This window comes from Alosa sapidissima, chromosome 10, assembly GCF_018492685.1.
Source record: "Alosa sapidissima isolate fAloSap1 chromosome 10, fAloSap1.pri, whole genome shotgun sequence".
In the NCBI taxonomy this organism is placed as follows: domain Eukaryota; kingdom Metazoa; phylum Chordata; class Actinopteri; order Clupeiformes; family Clupeidae; genus Alosa; species Alosa sapidissima.
The window spans coordinates 5,678,277-5,697,501 of record NC_055966.1 but is presented as its reverse complement, the minus strand read 5'-3'; the positions used below and the strand labels follow the sequence as shown (position 1 = coordinate 5,697,501).

The 19,225-nt window shown below is 43.6% G+C and overlaps 1 protein-coding gene across 4 annotated transcripts; it reads right to left on the bottom strand.

Moving 5' to 3' along the window:
• Window positions 1-1,428: 1,428 nt before the first annotated feature.
• On the bottom strand, window positions 1,429-12,177 carry cacng6b (calcium channel, voltage-dependent, gamma subunit 6b). Of its 4 annotated transcripts, none has more exons than XM_042105846.1 (6): window positions 12,156-12,177; window positions 8,557-8,872; window positions 7,851-8,234; window positions 4,242-4,316; window positions 3,679-3,816; window positions 1,429-3,341 (listed from the first exon to the last, which is right to left on the bottom strand). In XM_042105846.1, the coding sequence occupies exons 3-6, from the start codon at window positions 8,224-8,226 to the stop codon at window positions 3,118-3,120; spliced, it is 813 nt and encodes a 270-aa protein (XP_041961780.1). In that variant the 5' UTR covers window positions 8,227-8,234; window positions 8,557-8,872; window positions 12,156-12,177; the 3' UTR covers window positions 1,429-3,117. The 4 variants fall into 4 exon arrangements, with proteins under 4 accessions (XP_041961780.1, XP_041961777.1, XP_041961779.1 ...); XM_042105843.1 differs by having other exon boundaries at window positions 12,106-12,173; XM_042105845.1 differs by lacking the exon at window positions 12,156-12,177 and adding an exon at window positions 11,319-12,096.
• Between the last annotated feature and the right edge of the window lie 7,048 nt (window positions 12,178-19,225).

Below are 19,225 nucleotides of genomic sequence, written 5' to 3'. Positions count from 1 at the left end.
AATGAAATGGTTTATCTAAATGTGTGATAAACTCAAACACTGTATTGCACGAGTTTTATATATAAAGAGAGAAAAAGCTACAGACAACTTTAGACTGTGGTCATCTGTGCTTCTGTGATGTTTCTCTGCCTGTAAGGTGCACGTGTCCACAGACTGGAGGGAAATGTATCATCAGGGAAATGGATCAACACACCTCATGTCATATTTTTGTTTATGACCTTTGCTTTTCTTGTTGTGACTACATGCTCTTAGAGGAATATGGGTAATGTATTGTTTTATGGCCCTGACTGTGTTCGAACTGGGAAGTGCAGACTACATGGGATCAGAAAGGGACATGGCAAACACACAGCTCCCTCTTCTGGCCTGACAGAAGTAGCCCTTCAGCAAGTGTCAGATGGCCGGGGTGGGTGGATGGGGTGAGGGGATCAGTTCATGGCTGCCTGTGGTGTCCAGTACAGAGGGGCCTCTGTTGGGCAGGGGCTACTGTTGAGCATTTAATACGTTCAGTTTTAGCTCCCTATTCTGGATGACAATAAGATATGACCAATGCAGATGGAAAAAGAGATAGATGGATAGATTTAAAAAAAGCTCTCACACCTTTACACATTCACACACATGAACGCATACCAATGCACAGGCAAGCAAGTGCAGGTGTAAATCACGCAAAGCATTGAACCAAACACTCACTCAAATCCAATTGCATAAAGAGTTGAGCTCTCCAACCTGAAATCTCTGCACTCCCCGTTGTGTCGTGCATGAAAACAAGCAGAAAGGATAGCCAACGTGTCTGACAGAAACTATTAAACTGCTATATATACATCCAGCAAGGCCACTGGCTCGAGTGTCTGTGGGCCTCTCCCGTTTCAGGCAGTGCTGGGAACTGTGGTGCATCCCGCTCAGCCTCCACAGGCAGCCCACTGCAGACTCGTCTGTTTACCCAACGGACAGTCAGTGACCAAGACCAGATACATTCTGTTCTGCAGGAGCAGTACAAACAAACACGATCAGCCCCCGTGGGCTTTTGTTAGGAGAGTATTTGTTGAGGAGATAAGAGTGTGGGTGTGGGAGGGGTGCGTGTCTGTTCCTATAGCGGTGGAGGCAGAGAGGTGGGTCTGAGAGAGAGAGAAAGAGAGACTTGGCTAAGGAGCGGGAAATGGGGGAGGAGGGAGAAGGGGGGTGGGGGTGGTGGGGGCATAGTTCAAATTCCAGGATTATATTTCTCACCCACTTCAGAAGACTGGGATGTGCTGTGCTCTAATTTTAGATGAGTGCACTGGGTAAGAGCGAGGTGAGGGGAAGGAGACAGCAGAAAGGTGGAACTGTGAAGAGAGAGAGAGAGAGAGGACAAACAGAGATGGAAACATTGCAAAAGGAGAGATGGAGGAGGGAAGTGAGGGGGACGTGTTCAGGAAATGGAGGACAAGATTGTACGTGTGAAATAGGTTTTAATGTTTTATGCGAGAGCCAGGAGACAGACACATTTGAGGGAAGGCCTGGATGTGGTTGTGTTTCGAGAGACATAGGGGCACAGTCTGAGGAGAAACACACACTCACTCACACACACACACACTCACACACACAGGCACACACACACACTCACACACACACACACAGGCACACACACACACACACACACACAGGCACACACACAGACACATAAGGAAAGAGAAGCAATGGACCATCACTCTGAAAACGACAAGTGACGAGTGAGACATGATCTTCAGGCACTGTGGTTGTGTGACCATATTTTTCTTGAACCACAAGAAGGAGAAAAACATGTCTTATATTTACATAGTTTCATTCGCAGGGTGTATACAAAACACAACCATATATAAATGCATAACAAAACATGTATCCACACATACATACATACACACACACACACTTATACTCACACACTCACTCATATCCACCTGCATACATAATATATAGTACATCTATTAATATATAACAAATATAAGTTGTAAAAGGCTTAAATAATTCATGGTTGTGATAATGCTTCGGTGTAGCCCTCTGCATATCTGATGCATGTTTAGTAGTCTGTCCTTGTTAGCAGCGCAACACATCCAGCACGGTGCAGGGGTAGCTAGTGGTAAACCAGTTCCTGGAAAGAGACGCTCTGCCCCTTTCATCTCTGAATCCTTTCTAACCCCACAGTGAGCCAGTCCAGCAAATGACAGCATCGGCCACATTTAAGACAATCACAGTCTCTTTAACAAGAACACTTGACGGAGAATCACGTGTGTTTAAATATAAAAACTAAAAAGCTAAACCTTCTTCCTAAACCAACAAGAGTGTTGGGTCTAAAGCACACAGTGTGACAGCATCACGCCGAGGCTGAGAGGAAAACAGGGCCAGAGGTCCCTGGGAGACAGAGAGAGAGAGCTGTTTGAACTGCTCATGGTCCAGAGTTTCTGGCTCATTGCTTCAACACACAGAGCCACATAGACGTAATGGATGTGCTCCAGCACTCTGTCCATGTGTGAGCTGTGGCCTGGGATTGACACACTCCAGCCTCTCCATGAGGATGCCCTGTGGTCATTCAGGCTAAGCGTCCCCTCCGCTATGCTGCTTAGCTCGGCTCTGGGTAGGTAATATGGCATGGGTGCACCCTCCTGTCAGAGCTTATGGTGAACTCCTATCTATGCTGTGATGGTTGAAGGAACATGCCCACTGTTTGGGAAATGAGTTTGTTTGCCATCTACCCCAGAGTTAGAAAAGAGGATAGGCCTACATACTCTTCTCTTCTCTGTCTGCAATAACCCATTCTGACAACATTAGCCTAGCTTAGCATAATTTAATAATTAACTGGAAATGGGTTACATCAGTTAGCCTATAGCTAGCCAATAGCTAAAATAGAGCTATAGGCAAAATGGTGTAACATACTTCCAAACATTTGTTGTGTTCCTTTAAGTGCACTTAGAAGGTTATGAATTTGTAGGTTCAAAAAATATTTCTTGTATGTAGTAAACATTATTAACACTCATCAAACTATTTGTCCATCTACAAAATCATACTGTAAAAAACGTATTCTTTTTCAAAATCCTCAAAACACCTTTCAGTTCTTTTTTTTTTTTTTTTAATCCTGAAGCATTGTGCAGTTGGTCCTCCTGGCAGTTAGGTGTCACTACTACTGTGGTGTGGCAGACATTTCTCCCAGGGGCTGTATGGCAGGCCCAGCAAGAGGAACAGAGCCCCGGCCAGGAGAAGAATGACCCCTGCGACGGCCACACACGAGACGGACCAGGACAGCTCGTGGTGCAGGGGGATGGTGTGATCGCTGGCCAGCAGCGCCAGCACAGACTGGTGGAACACCACGATGGACAGGAGGACCAGAATACCTGAGAAAATAGAACAGGAGGCACGGAGAGACAGAGGTCAAGCATCCCCCTAAGCTCCATACAAACATCCCACTGGACCCATGAGTTTCTCTTTTCCACGGCCACTAAATAGATTGGCCAAAAGGCCTCCACCACCCTTCTACGCATCAATATAAGCATACTGTGTCTACTTTTAAATTATTTCGCATTAACTTCTGTACCTTAAATGATATATTATGCAAAACTCTCTGGTGTATGTGGGGCGCTTTCTAAATAAAATGGCTTTGCGTTGCTTGCCGTTCCGGGGCCAGATTGGCCAGTGCGGGAAAGAGTGGAGCAGAGGACAGTGAGCGGTCACCTGAGACAATGAAGCAGAAGGACGCTGGCTTGAGGAAGAACATCACTCCTTTACTAAGGGCCATGACGATGCAGATGGCGCCCATGACCATGAACGTGAGGCTGATGAGGGCCAGCATGCCCGAGGCCACACTCAGACCTAGGGGGGGACGCAGGGCAGTTAGCCTCCTGGAGCATCGCTCCAGTTCACTCTGCCACACTCATAGCATTTGATAAAAATGGGAAATCTGGAGAAACTAAGAGATGGAATGCAGAGGGACTTGGAGAAGGGAGAGGCTGAAAGAGGTGAATTGGCAAACAGAGTGAGAGAAAGAGAGAGCGATACACTGACTGAGAATGAGAGCAGGGAGGAGAGAGAAAGCAAGATATGCCTCAGTGAGCTTTGTGTGTCTGAGAGGAAAAGAGCATCAGAGAGGATAAACACTCAGAGAGTGGAGAGAGAGAGAGAGAGAGAGTGAGGGAGGGAGAGAGAGGGAGGGAGGGCAAGAGAGAGAGAGCAAGAGAGGGAGGGAGGCAAGGTAGGGGGGAATAGAGGGAGCAACAAAGCGGATGAACCTGACTTACCCTTATCCGTCATCTTCTTAAAAATGACTGCATTCTCTCCAGAGGTGTAGAACTTAAAGAACGTGCAGTTGGACTCTGCAGCGCGGGGAGAGAGGAGAGGAGAATGGAGGAGAGGACAGGAGAGGAGAATGGAGGGGAAGGGAGGAGAGGACAGGAGAGGAGAATGGAGGAGAGGACAGGAGAGGAGGGGAAGGGAGGAGAGGACAGGAGAGGAGGGGAAGGGAGGAGAGGAAGGGAAGGATGGAAATGAGGAGAGATATTAGCCTTTCAGAGAGAGACAGAGAAATGCACTTCAGCTGAATTCCCCCTCATCCTCAGAGGCATCATCCCCTATTTATAACCCCCGTGTGCTGTGCTGTGCTGTGCTGTGTGGTGCAGTGCTGTGCTGTGTGGTGTGGTGCTGTGCTGTGCTGTGCTGTGTGGTGCTGTGCTGTGTGGTGCTGTGTGGTGCTGTGCTGGGCTGGGGAGGGAGACGGGCACAAGCCACCAATACAGGCATGCATCACACATATGGCACTGGAGAGGAGGGGGCAGGAGAAGACGAGTGTAGAGAGAAAGACAGAGATGGGGGAGAGAGAGATGAAAAGAAAATGAAGGGGAGGCAGATGGAGAGGGAGGGGTAGAGAAAGAGGCAGATGGAAAGGGAGCTTGAAGGACAGAGAGAGAGAGAGAGAGAACGACAGAGAGTGAGGGGGAGAGAGGGAGAGAGAGAGAGAGCGCGAGTATGCAGCATTTGCTGGTTAATACTGCATAAGACACACTTGCCTTCTTCCCTAACTCTCACTGTTCAGTCTCTCTCTCTCTTTCTCTCTATATTTAGATGCAAAACTGTGAAGTAGTCAGATTCTTGTAAGCTTTACCCATGCATAGTGATGACTAACCCCCTATGAACTATGGCCACTTGGTCTGCAAGACAAACATTCATACACAACATCTATTGCCAATGAATACATGCACACACACAGACAGAGATGATGCATAATAGTGTATTTGTGTCAGAGTGTGTGTGTGTGTGTGTGTGTGTGTGTGTGTGTGTGTGTGTGTGTGTGTGCTGTAAGCACGGTAACAAATACTATACAACATGTTTGCAGTGCACAAAGGTCAAGCATGCCAAATCAGCCCAAGACAGGGTCACATTTGTTTCAAAGAAAGGGTAAAATCCTGTGGTGCCCACAACAAGCAAAGACGTGTCGGTAGAAAGAGCCGTCCCTCACCCTGCACAAGAGACGCTCATGAGAGAGAGGCTAATGTGTCCATCCACTGGCTAATACGTGCATTCATAGACACATGCAACACCACACACACACACACACAAACACACACAGGCAGGCATGCAGGCATGCAGTCATGCGCATACACACATACACACAGAGAGAGAGAGAGAGAGAGAGAGAGAGAGAGAGTACAAATGGGGACAAAGGCTGAACACACATGGGAACACTGAAGCACTGAGGTGCACTAATAGCTGAAGACACTGACAGACTGCGGAGACGTCTTCGCTTGGCACAGCGAAGACACACACAGACACAAACCATGGGGTGATACTCCAGAATTACACACTGCAACCATATGGGGACACACTGCCTCAACAAACTGAACGGTCACGATACAGGCTTGCGTGGTTGTGTGTCGAGTTGATCATATTTGTGTCCTGAACATTAAAAGGGAGAGCGGATTGGGAGGGCATGCTGGGTAAAGCAGGATGTTACGCCTGTGTGTGCATTTCAGGACACAACTCACTGCCACGTCATGACACTTTGTATTGCACAACATACAGTATGATCGTATCACAGCACAACGTCAGCCAGCGCACCTCAAATGACAGAGGCACAAACGTGTACACGGAGCTAAGAATGGCATGGGCTGACTGATGACATATAGGCATTAGGCTCGTCACTCTGGAAGGGACAAGAGAATGACTAATGGCCCTTCTTTCAGTTCGGTGGGTTTTAATAGTATAGTGATTGTTCAGTATAGTATTAAATAGTTAATAGCTATTTTCTGCGCTACTAGTGGGTGGTAAGAATCAAATAAGCATGTAATCATTCAAATCCCTGAATAGAACAAGAGTCTAGCCTTAAGTGAAAGTCTCAATTCACCAGCAGGCATGCATACGCACAGTGCCCCCAGATCATCTGATAAAAATAATAGCATTCCTTATCCTTGTGAGCATGCACCAAGATGCCAAACTGCTACGGGAAAGGGAGACGCGAGAGCATGTTTTGAACACATGAATAAGCATGCACATGGATATTTTTGTAATTTGCCCTTTTCCTGCAGATAAAACAATCCCCGTCTCCTTAATGACGGAACACTCTCGTCGACACCAGCTGACCCAGATGCATACATATACATACATTTCACAACAAGCAGCGTGTGCGATGAGCTCATCCTATAGAACACCCTGCAAGGAGAATATGCCTATATGCACAGTCCAATCAGCCACTCTCTCTCTCTTCTCTCCCTCTCTCCATCCCTCTGTCTTCCTTGCTCCCTCTCTCTCACACTCACTCACTCACTCTCTCTCTCTCTTTCACTCTCACAATCACTCGCTCTTGCGCTCACTCTCACTCACGCTCTTTCTCTCTCTCTCTCTCACTCACGCTCTTTCTCTCTCTCTCACTCACACTCACGCTCTCTCTCTCTCTCTCTCTCTCTCACACTCTCGCTCTCTCTCTCTCTCACTCCTCTCTCAGAATTCACGGCTGAGCCTCTCTGGCTCGGCGGGAGTCCACACGGCTCCTTCAGCACAGCGGCAGCGAATCACAATAGGCCTGAGTTCAACTGCCTGCTGCATCACTTCACACCAATTCATTCACGTCGGCCTGATAAACCGCAGTGGAGATCAAGAGAGAGAGAGGGCAGAGAGAGAGAGAGAGCACAAGAAAAGAGAGAGAGTGGAGAAAGCAAGGACACAGAGAGAGAGAGAGAGAGAGAAGCCAGAGAGAGAGAGAGAGAGAGAGAGAGAAGCCAGAGAGAGAGAGGAGCACTTGACAGGGCTAAAAGATGAGGCGACAATCTGACACTCTGAGCCGGGATAAAGCCGCTGTGCTCTTAAGACGAGAGAAATCATGCCCCCAGTAGCATGTAATTACAATAATTGCATATGCTTTGATGGGACTGAACATCTAGGTATTTTCCACGTGCTTTATTTAAGTCCATTCATTTAACCAGTGTTTTCTTTACTACTATTCTTTCTTCCTCTCCTTCTAACACACACACACACACACACACCATTATCATAAATTTCCATATTTGTAGAGTGTTGCATTTTGTATCAGCTGTATCTACAACACTTCTACTACCTCCTGAATAGCCAATCACCATTTCATTCCTGCCTGTGTTAGGTACAGTACGAGCTTCCATCCTGACTGGAGACATTAAGTAAAGACATTAGTGGAGGCATTCATGCTGAACCACAGCCACAATCTCCACCAGCTCCTCTCCATCAGCTCATGCAGGCGGGCGGGAGGGCGGGCGGGGAGAGAGGCAGTTCCAGCTGGAGAGAGCTGCCTGCCCCTCAGTGCAGTACAAGGCTGAGAGCAACCCCACTCGGGGCCCAGCTGCAGCAGCAGCAGCAGTGGAGCCATCTGCCTCCGCCAGGCTCACCTCCGGGCAGCTCGACCGGGCCACAGGACTCCCTCTCGGGGTCGATGTCGGAGATCCAGAGGGTGCGCACGCAGCCCTTCCACAGGCCGTAGTGGGCCATCTCACACGTGCGGTTGTTGCCCAAGTGCTTGGGCTGCGCCAGCTCCACCCAGAACTCGGTGCCCACGCCCAGCACGCACAGCGTCACGCCCACCGCCGCCACGATAAACGCCAGCTTGATCTTGCCCTCCTCGCTGTCGCTCAGCTTGGGCTGGCGCCGCTTGCCGGTCCGGGCGCCGCCCCCCGCACCAGATAGGCCGCCGCCGCCGCCAGCTGCACCTGTCGCCACGCCCATCCGCCCATCATCCTCCTGCTGCATGAAGTAGTTGGACCACATGGCCACTTCTGTGAGGTTCGCCAGCGTGACGATGATGGAGGTGGGCAGAGATGCAGAGAGGGGGATGGACAGAGAGATGGAGAGGGAGGTAGAGGAGAGAAGAGAAGAGGAGGAAGAGAGGGAGGAAATGAAGAGATGCGTAAGAATATTAGAGAATTATGGGGATAAAGACCCAAATCAAATGAAGATGATGGGGAGTTTACTGTCTGCTAATATCAAGAGCCAGGGGGTCAAAGGGCATTTATCAAGACACAAGGGTGGGAGGCGGGACATGGATAAGGGAATGAGGAAGAGGAAATAAAGAACAGATGAGATGAGTAAAAAAGTTACCAGCAAAGCAGAGCAAGACCTTAAGATGCAGGAGGGAGGAGATGGATTACGTTGGGGGGGGGGGGGGGGGGCATAGAGTGCAGGTAAAGGAATGAGAAGGAATGGAGGGAAAGGAGGAAGCAGAGCGGAGGACAGGAGGAGTGTCACAGACCACAAAGAATAGAGTCTGCAGGAGGAGAAAGGGAAGGAGGGAAGGGGAGGAGAGGGAGAGGGCAGAGAGAGAGAGAGAGGGGGCAGAGAGAGAGATAGAGAGAGAGAGAGAGGGGGCAGAGAGGTCTGGATGACTGCTGAGAGCTCTCGTCTCTGTTCACCAGCCCTGGAAGAGAGGACACAAACGCACAGTTGACCAAAATAACCGCAGTCTCACTTCAGTGATTGAGAGATTGAGCACTTAAACAAAAGCATGCGGCCAGTCCATGTTGATAAGATCTAAGGCACGACAAGACATCTCACAGATAGAGGCATCAGAGCCCAAAATACATAATATGAAATGGCAAGAATCTATCATGGCTTCTAGGAGATACTTACCCTAAAAAAGCACACACCCTTTTATCTACTCATACCTTAATCCCACTCCAGAAAGCTGGAACAGATGGAAGTCTAAGCTAAGCTAGGACAAACATAACTTTGAATGGCTTGATAACATGCACAATGTTACATTGAACATGCACAAATGCACTTGAACAACTGGACAAAAGTGGTAATGATGTAAATTTCCTAACAAAATAAAAGTCATGATGCCAAATGGGCTGCTGAAAAAAAATGGCACCAAATGAATCAGAGACTCAGACTCCAGCAGTGAAGGCTGGCACCAGCCAGCTTGTTGGGAGCAATCGGGGTACAATGTCAGGGTAAGTTTGACATGAGTTCACGAGGTGCTAGAGCAGACATGGACACTCTGCAGTTGCAAGTTGACCTCTCCTCCACCTGAATCACGGTCACTATAGCTATACAACTTCAAGTTTCCGTATTTGAATAAAGTATGTATGAATCGGAGTTCTTGAGATGTCCATGAAATGGTGAACGCATAAATTGCCAATTATATGATAAAATCAACATCTAGAACACACATTTGCAAATAATGACAAAATGGATATAGAAACTTGACTTTTTCCAATTTTGTTCTTTTGCAACACCTGAAATAATTTGTGGTTATGTATGAGTTATAAGTCAGGGTGATATTCATGTATAAGGATAACATTTCTTATCTACTGACTGCTTTTACTACATTTATACCTTTTGAACTTCATGGTTGTTTTTTCTGTTCTCATTATTATTATTAGCCTAGAAATCTAGACGCACCGTAGCGGCAGCAAATTACATTTGCTTCCAGGGCTAGTCTAGCAACTCTCCGTTGGCTTGTGAGCTCGAAAAATTAAACTTTTATCAGGCCAATCAAATCGTGTATAGAGTTGTTAGGTGGGCTGAACATAATGATTGATGGTAGAGTTGCAACGGTTTGGCTTGAATTCCCTGCTACTTGAAAACAAAGAAGATTGATATTGCTGTTGGCCAACAGTGTGACACGAGTTAAGCTTGTCTTAAAATGGCAAAAGTTTGAACTAGCCAACTAGCTCCACTGGTGGGAAAACGCATGGGACTCAAAGTGTCTTTCACTTTGAAAGACAACCGATTATCCCGCCCCTCGGACTGAGCACTGCGAACGGTGAGTGCCCAGACCCTACATTTTAATGTGGGTCTGGCTCGTCAGGCTATATTATTATATAATATAATATATTATTAAAATATTTTATATACATAAGATATATTAAGGTCATGGTGCACTGAGCACTAGACTGTTAAGGGGTATCCCATCCCTATCCATAGCATCAAGTTCATTAAGCTGCTATTCCTGAATGTAATACCCAGAGAGTTGCCATGCAAAATCCAGGTAGTGATTGGCACAGAAAACAGGAGTGTCCTTCCAGGCTTGAGATTAATGCCAGCTTTACCAGACCATAATAATAACTACAGGCACTGAGGCTGTGCAGCATTTAGGGAGACTTGCTGCCAGGCTGCATGCATAGCACAGGGGTTTGGGGTTATCTGGGTCACATAGCTAGCTCCATTTTGACCCGTAATAATCTCGGAGTGAACCGTCATAACCCAGCCTCATTCGAATTCACCCCCCCACATCTGATCAGAAGCCATTTTGAGATGTCACAAATACCGCAGCATTGCATGTGCTGATAGGAACTGTCCAACCATGGCAATGTCCTTTTATGCCCTTTTGTGTGTGTGTGTGTGTGTGTGTGTGTGTAAAGGGCTCACAGTATGGGCACATACTGTATGTTTTAAAGAGGGGAAGAGAAAAAGACAAGGAGAGAACAAAAGAGGGAGAAAGACAGAGAGGAAGACAGAGAGAAAGAGAAAGACAGAGCGAAAGAGAGAGAAAGACAAAGAGAAAGACAGAGAGAAAGAGAATGAGAGAGAAAGACAGAGAGAAAGACAGAGAGGTGTTGATTCAGCTCACTGGCAGACAGACAACCGGGCTAAAGTCATTAATACTGTGCCAATCGTTGAAGGGGGAGGTCACTAATGCAGCACATGTGCTGTGAGGCCACTCTACACAAACTGGGTGTAATGTGACAAAAAAGAGCAACGTCCTCAGGGGAGCACGTAAACAGCTGCAAAATGGCAACCACATACACTCATCCATATTAGATTCTCTCATGGAAGCAGATGCACAAGCAAGCTTCAGTGTGTGCATTGAGATATACAGCATATTTTATATCACCACTGAAATATTTGTTTTCTGTTACCACACTAAAAATACAGGAATCTTGGCATCTACAGAGATGGAACATGGGGGTGAGAGCTCTAGTTCACAGTTCACAAAACCGTCAGCAAGCTGGTGGGTAACTGTAGCTCAGCCAGCAATGCAGCAGTCAACAGCAACCACTGTAAACATGATTCCCAACATTAGCACTTCCAGGACACAGTGGTCTGCCTACAGCACATTTCAGACTGCCTCTTTCGAAATGGCTGGCAATGGGGGTCGGTTTAACTCATTTGGCTGGAACGGATTAATTATCATCAAATTATCATCATTTGGTGAAGTACCAAACATGTACAGGTATACACTCACACACACACTCACGGTCCTCTATTATGAAGCAAATGTGCTACAAATTCAGCATTCAGACATGCATTAAATAAACACTGAATATATTCTCAAAGCCTTTTGATAATATATGCTGCCACTTCAAAGTTCCAAAACTTTTATTATCCATTCAGTGCACATATGATTTAATGTTAAGCAAATTTGACTCTAAACTTTCTCAACTATTTAAAAACTCCACTCATTCATTCCTGTAAAAGTGGATATAATATTTATTTAAAAATACAACATGGTTGGAGAGCATGTAACTAAACATACCACTGTCGTCACTGGTTTAATGGCCAACTAAATGTCCAATAATAGTTACTGTTCAATTTATCAGAGTTACAAAATCCCTGTTGTCATTCAAACACATCATATTACAGCCTTCTCTAGAGCTATCAAATTCATTGGACAACCATAGCAACAATGAGAAAATTTGTTCTGACCTGCTTGGTGTGTGTTGTTCAGTTCTGAGGAAGAGACACATGAAACTTACTGTAGTGGTAACAGTGTGGAGGAGGGGGTGAGAGAGAGTGAGAGAGAGAGGGGGGGGGGGGGAGTGGGTGTGGTTTTGTATGTCCATATATTTGTACATTTATCAGCCTGCAGAAACCACACACTTGTCCCACCTGTGACTGCAAGCTTGTGATCAAGAGATGTGTTTGTGTTTGGCCTTGAGTGATGGACCTCTACATGTGGGGCCAAAAACTCTCTGAGTGAGACAGGGTGTGTATGTGTGTCTAAGAGAAAGAGAGAGTGTGTGTCTAGGCTATTTTGGACAACCACCTGTTAATGACATTAAATGCGAGTGTGAGTTGGGGTGAAGAGATAGTAGACTGTTAATATTAGGAGACCAATGCTTGATATAAAAGCACAACACGAGACTATATTGCTAAAATGCTGCTTATTCTGCTGCATGTTTTTTTTTTTTTGTAATTTTGAGAGTCACGTTTCACATGAAATATAACTCGTACTTCAGGAGTCTGTGGTTAAGGCAGCCATTTCCTGCATAGTGAGAATCAGGCCATTTTATGGCTACTGGTTTGACATGCTAATGAAATGCTGCTATCATTTCGCTGCCTCACTGGAGGGCTACGTGAAGCTGAAGAGATCAACTGTATTCAGCAAAAGGGCTAGTGGCTGACTGGGTGCCAACAGAGCAGTGGTGTAGATTAATGCTGAGGAAAATACTCATAGAAGACACACATTGAACACACTGACTAAACTTCGCACTGCACTTTACCGTGAGACAAACAATGAATGACATAGCTTGTAATCTGTTCCTCAGCTGTAGTGGCACATACTGTATATGGACTGCAAGAATATAGTGCAAAATATTAATTTCATGAAAAGTCAATCTGTGTTAATTCCCATGAGCATGTATATTAGCAGCAACGTTTGTTAAATTAATAAATACATTTCTATGTAAGAACTGATGCCTATTGTTTGAAAGAGATCATCAGTTTAACCTCAAAATTACATGTTATGAAACATTTTTCCAAAATATACCTTTTCGGTAACACTTTATTTTAGCAAACACATGTTAGCCATTAATACATAACTAATATGTGTATATATTACTGCTCAATAAGGTCTGTATTAAGTGTCATTACTCATTTATTAGGTCTTTATTCAACATTTTTTTTATTCTTACTCAATAGCTGAATTATTTTTGGTAAATCCCGAATAAGCAACAAGTTGGTCTTAATCTAAGGTTATTAATACGTAGTATGGATCAAAATAGAAAATGTATAGTCTTCTAATAGAAGAATAAATGACATATTGATTAATACAGACCTTGTTGAGAATTAATACACACACATTAGTAATGTATAAATGGCTAACATTTGTTTGCTAAAATAAAGTGTTAAATATCTAATAAGAATTTACATTTTCCAGCTCATCATGTTACAAAACAGTGCTTGTTATTGACCAAGATCGTAAGAGGTATTACTGCACTAAGTATACCTTTTGGCAGACATTAGGTGTTTTCTGCTGTTGGGATTGTGTGTGTGTATATATATATATATATATATATATACACACACACACATACTTTTTTAATCAGGGCAGCAGTTTTCAGATTACATTATGTGCTTACATAATTGCAAAAGGGTTCTCCAATGTTTTCTCAGTTAGCCCTTTAAAATTATATCAGATTAGTAAACAGAATGTGCCAGAATGTGCCAATGGAACAATGGATAATGGGCAATGCAGATCAACCATTTCTTTCTACAACAGTCAAGAACCCTTTTGCTAATATGTAAGCGCATAATGTAATCTGAAAATGAATGTAATGAATGAATGTAATCTGAATGACAGTCCCTGGTGTTTATGTTAAATAGGGAATAAAATGCATAGGGATAGAAAAAGTTGTTATAAAAGCATGAAATGGTTTTGTGTAAAATAAAACAGCATGGCCTAACTGGCCTGTTCCATTTGATACCGCAGCTTCTGAATGCCTACCCTCTTTTGCCTCTTTCCCAAGGATGCATGGCACATACACACTGAAGTATTAACTAGTGTAGGGGAGGGGTGATTAAAAACATCAGTGTGATGATGTACATCAACAACCTAAATTAATAAAAAGACCAGCATTAGGGATCATTTTTTGGCCCATTTAATAATTTTGGCTCACTTAATAATTATTATGAACTGTGAATCCATAAGATGAGTATGCCCCCCCAACCGCAAAAATGAATTATGATTAAATGATGCAAATGATGTAAATTTTTTTTTTTGTAGGGCGAGCAAATTTTTTTTTTTTTTTAGGGTGGTAGAGGAAGAGTCCCGCCCTTCTCGCCCTGTGATTGGCCAGCTGAGGCTAGAAGGCTACTACCTCGTCCGTTTCTATGGAGATGGGTAGTGATCAAATCATCATTCTGGTGGTGGAAGTTGAAACAATTTTAACGCAACTGATAGTTGGAAGTTGTCAAAGACTGTAAAATAGGTTGTTTGTATTAGGGGGGTTACCCCCAACTTATTTTTTTAAATTCCCTACTGATGGGTGTTCTTTTATATATATATATATATAGTAGTAGTACTCAGAGCCATATAAAGGTACCTTTATATGGCTCTGGTATAGGGTTGCCAACTTTCTGATATGAAAATAAGGAACGGGGTTAGTGGGGGGGGGGTTTCGATAATACACTTCAGTACACCGGCATCCACTTCAGTTAGTGGGGGGGGGGGGTTGAAATTATGTATGTATTATTGTACTAAATAGTGCATCATTTTACAAAATTGTGAGCTATTATTTACTAAAATGCGCACATAATGTACTACATTCTATAGCCACTAGCCTACTCATTTTCTATCTGGTGCAAAACAAGAATCATTTCGATGCAAAAACACTTGATAAAGAAATAACTGTTTGTAGCCTATTATACTCAAACCAAATAACTCTGAAAACTGCTGGTGGATATGCTGTCATAGAAAAAAATATATTGAACATAGCAAGCTGCTCCAAAAGCTCTGAATTTGGTGAAGCCTTATTTTATTTCTGGCTTTTTTCTGTCTCTGCAGCAAGTAGGCTAGCCTATTTGTTTATCTTGCACAGATGCACTGTAAAATTCATGACAAGACATGTCATCTCACGCTACGCTATCAGCGTAATATACGTGACTCGCAGTGGCTCAAATGAAAAGTGCATTCTCTGTTGGGATAGTGATGACAGACAAACTGAGAGGTTTGTTATTTCATACAAATCGTGTATTTTTCGTTCATAGTTTAAATTATAATACTGATCTGTCATGGATTTGCACGAGTTGATTCTCAATAATACGGAACAAAATGCGTTCCGTATCAGTTCAATACGGAACACATATTTTTCCTTGCAAATACGGGACGATTCCGTATTTTACGGAACGGTTGGCAACCCTACTCTGGTAGTACTGCTATCTAAACTTCGTGAGCCAGAATATAACTGACAACTAGCATAGCAACCTGTAGCTAACAAGGATTGCATTGATTAAGGTTAGGGTTGAAGTTGTCAACCAAAGGCTGTAAAATAGCTTGTTTACAGTCTATGTTGTCAACATGATGAATAAGTGTTACGGTATTTAAGGGGGTTTGGGGGGTTTCCCCCCAACTTATTTTTATAAATTCCCTACTGATATAGCGCTAGCTACTGAGCCAGAACCAAACTGACAACTAGCATAGCAACCTGTAGTGCTAGATAGCAGGGATAGCATTAAGGTAACTAGGTTATCAGGGTAATATAACATTGAACTGACATAATTTATTAACAGGAGTTTAGTACTATATATTTGCTGCAGGCTTAAAACATGTCATAGTGAGACATTTAGGTGGGATATTTTATAATTTCCTATGGCTGATACTAGTGATAGAAGCCCATCAGTTTTGTCTTTTGATTTCCCCTCCGATTTAGCCAGAGAGGCAGCAACTGTCAATCATGCATAACCCCAGCCAATCACAGACAGAGTAGGGCGTATTCTCATGCATATCCCAGCCAATCACAGACAGAGTAGGGCGGTATTGGCCAATCAAAGACAGTCTTCCGCTACCACCCTACAAAAAAAGAATTTGCGGCCCGCGATCTGACCCGCCTATTTACATAACGTGCGCTTTTGGTTAATAGCATAGACTGTATATATAGAACTGGACAGTGTGGCTGCATTCTGCAGTGTTCTATGGAATTGAAGCCGCCGAGGCGACGCCATCTTGGAAAATTTGCAACCAATTTGAAGTGCGGCTGCGCAGCAGAAGTTAAAGCATGCGCAGTGAAGAGGAGTCGCGGTCAGGCACGCCCACTCAGTTGCCACTCAGCGAGTTAAACACGCCCCTTGTCAAGTGAAACCCGCCCCCTTCTCCTTTCCACAACGCAGGTCGACTCGGCGCCGAAGGCTAGCTGGCTGGATGAATTTTGCGGCTGTGAGTTAAACAGTACAAACAACAATCGGTTTGTTCTTGTCTGGTAAGTGTTGCGTATCAACTGAAACGTTTTTTTTGTCTATTGTTGTTCTTAAATACGTCTAAGAGAGCTTATTATGTTGATTATAGACTGACAATTTAGTATGGTGAATACTAATGAGCTAACAACAGAAATACGGACAGCGAATTACATGCTAACGTTAGCAGCTACATTAACGTTACCGTCAACGGGAGGCTAAGTTAGTCGTTGAAGTGAAGATTAGCACACAGCTCCCGTAACAGTCGATGCATGATATACTTGGTTTTATTAGTTGTTGCTGTTTTCAAATATCTCAATCTTAATGTATGCCATCTCCACATGGAGTAACCATTGACTGTACATGGGGATTAATAACACTAGACAGTCAGTACAGTATATGATGTGATAAAGCAACGGTATGATGTGATAAAGCAACGCAAGTTAACGTTAACGTAATGTGAAGCATGGACCTCATCAACCCGTCATGTTAATGTACTAGCCAGTTTGCCAGCGTTGCATTTTTTCTAACGTTAACGACAGACACCTCTGTTAGAGCTACTTCTGTGATGGTAGGTCGGTAGTTGTAGACCGCATAAGTGAATGATCGATAAATGAAACCCCTGCATTAAACACTACGCCAAGAACCAGTCACTTCCCAGGGATATCGGTGAACATTTGAGAAAGACCTTAGTTTGTCATCTAACGTCCATGATCAGTCATACTGATAACGTTATTTTTCAAGCTGGCGCAAGTTAATAACATTCCCACCGCATATTTAAATGTGTAGTTAACATTAGGTAGGCTGTGAAGTTTATTGCACACATATATTTAATTAATTGGTATTACTAGTGGTGTTGAGTGCCTGATTAGATGCTTTGTAATGTTGTAAAATTGTCTGACTAACTTTATTGTAACTTTCCTTTTTGCAGGTAAGATGTCTGAATGTACTGGAGGTGGCGGCAAGGTGGTCTCCATGGTCTACATTAGTCTGCAAGCAAGGGAATGCCTACGTGAAGTGGTTTGGCTGGGGTGGTCTGAGGTGGCATGTCCTCCTCCTTTCTCCAAGTCCCCTGACATCCATCTCCCTGACATCACCCACCGTCACTGGATCAACCTGAAGCCCCTTATACATGGGACATTGCACAGCACCACTACGTTCTGAAAACACATGACTTTCAATAACTTGCGTGGCAGCAAGAAAGGTCTGCCGCTGCTCTGAACCTTCTGTTAATGTGACATCATTCATACTTGAGGCTGTACACATCCCTTTGTTTCTATTTTCTTTATTGATGTCACCCAAACTTTCTGTATGCCCCTGAACTCACACAAATTGTAAATTGCAATGCGCCATTTAACCAGTGGTGTAGTGTAGTTAGTTAGTTGCTGTGGTGGGTATACTGTGAGCAACCCCAAATGTTATTGAATACGTATCCTTGCCTATTTTAAATGGGTATGTTGAGATGATGCTTTTTAAATGGGTTTACTGTGTAGTCCTGTGTATCACGTAGACTATACCATATTAAGGTATTTAAGTATTTAACTGTAGTCTACACAAAGATGTAGACGTTACAAGAATATTAATATCAGAATAATTATTGGTTGATACTAAATCAATATTGAATGTTTTTTTTTTATTTCTTTTGTGGGATATATCATTCAGAATGTTGCAACATGACCGGTCTTCAATCAGCCAAACAGGACACATCGTAACTCCTCTCCTAGTTACTCTCCATTGGCTCCCTACAGTAGCCAGAATTAAATTTAAATCTCTCACTTTGGCCTATAGGACACTGACTGGATCTGCTCCTTGTTATTTTAATTCAATGATCAAGATATACATCCCCAACCACCCACTGCGGTCTTCTGATGAGCGTCTGTTGTGTCAACCAGTCTTAAACGCTAGGTCAAATTCAAGACTCTTTTCCTCAGTGGTTCCATGTTGGTGGAATGAGTTGCCCAGTGCTCTTCGTTCTTGTGATAGTTTTTGGTCTTTTAAGCACTTCTTATACATTATGGTTTGTATGCAGTAGTACTGTTTTATTTTCATTATAGGCTGTTGATTAATTTGACATTTGTTTATTATTGATATTCTCCTTAATGTAGTCTTACCATGTTATTGTTATTATATTATTGATTGAATGGGCATTATTATTTATTATTGCTTTCCCCCCTCATTTTCATTGTTTATTTCATTAGGCTATTGATTGATCCCTGTTTTAAGTATTATATTGTTTTGTATTTGTTAAGGGTAACCATAACCATCATCATAATGTGGTATTTTCTTGTGCACTTGAAACAAAGAATAAAAATGTTTCTTTAAACGTAGTACCACTTTAAACACATCACACACTGAACAGCAAAGTAGCTTCCTGATTTTGTGTAAAATGTTTAGTTTATGTTTAGAGTATCCTGATGTAGTAGGTCCATGTTCTCATATTTTTACAGCTGACATGAAGGCTGCAATATTACATTTTTGATTTATAATGGAGCACCCTCTCTGACTAGCAAGCCTGTGGTAGAGGCATACGATTACAGACATATTGAGAGAGACATATATCAATGAGATGTCACAGTTTTCAATTTAGACGTATTATTTTGAAATGATGTACGTCTACGGGAGGATTACACATCACTGGCAAGACCTGATCAAATCA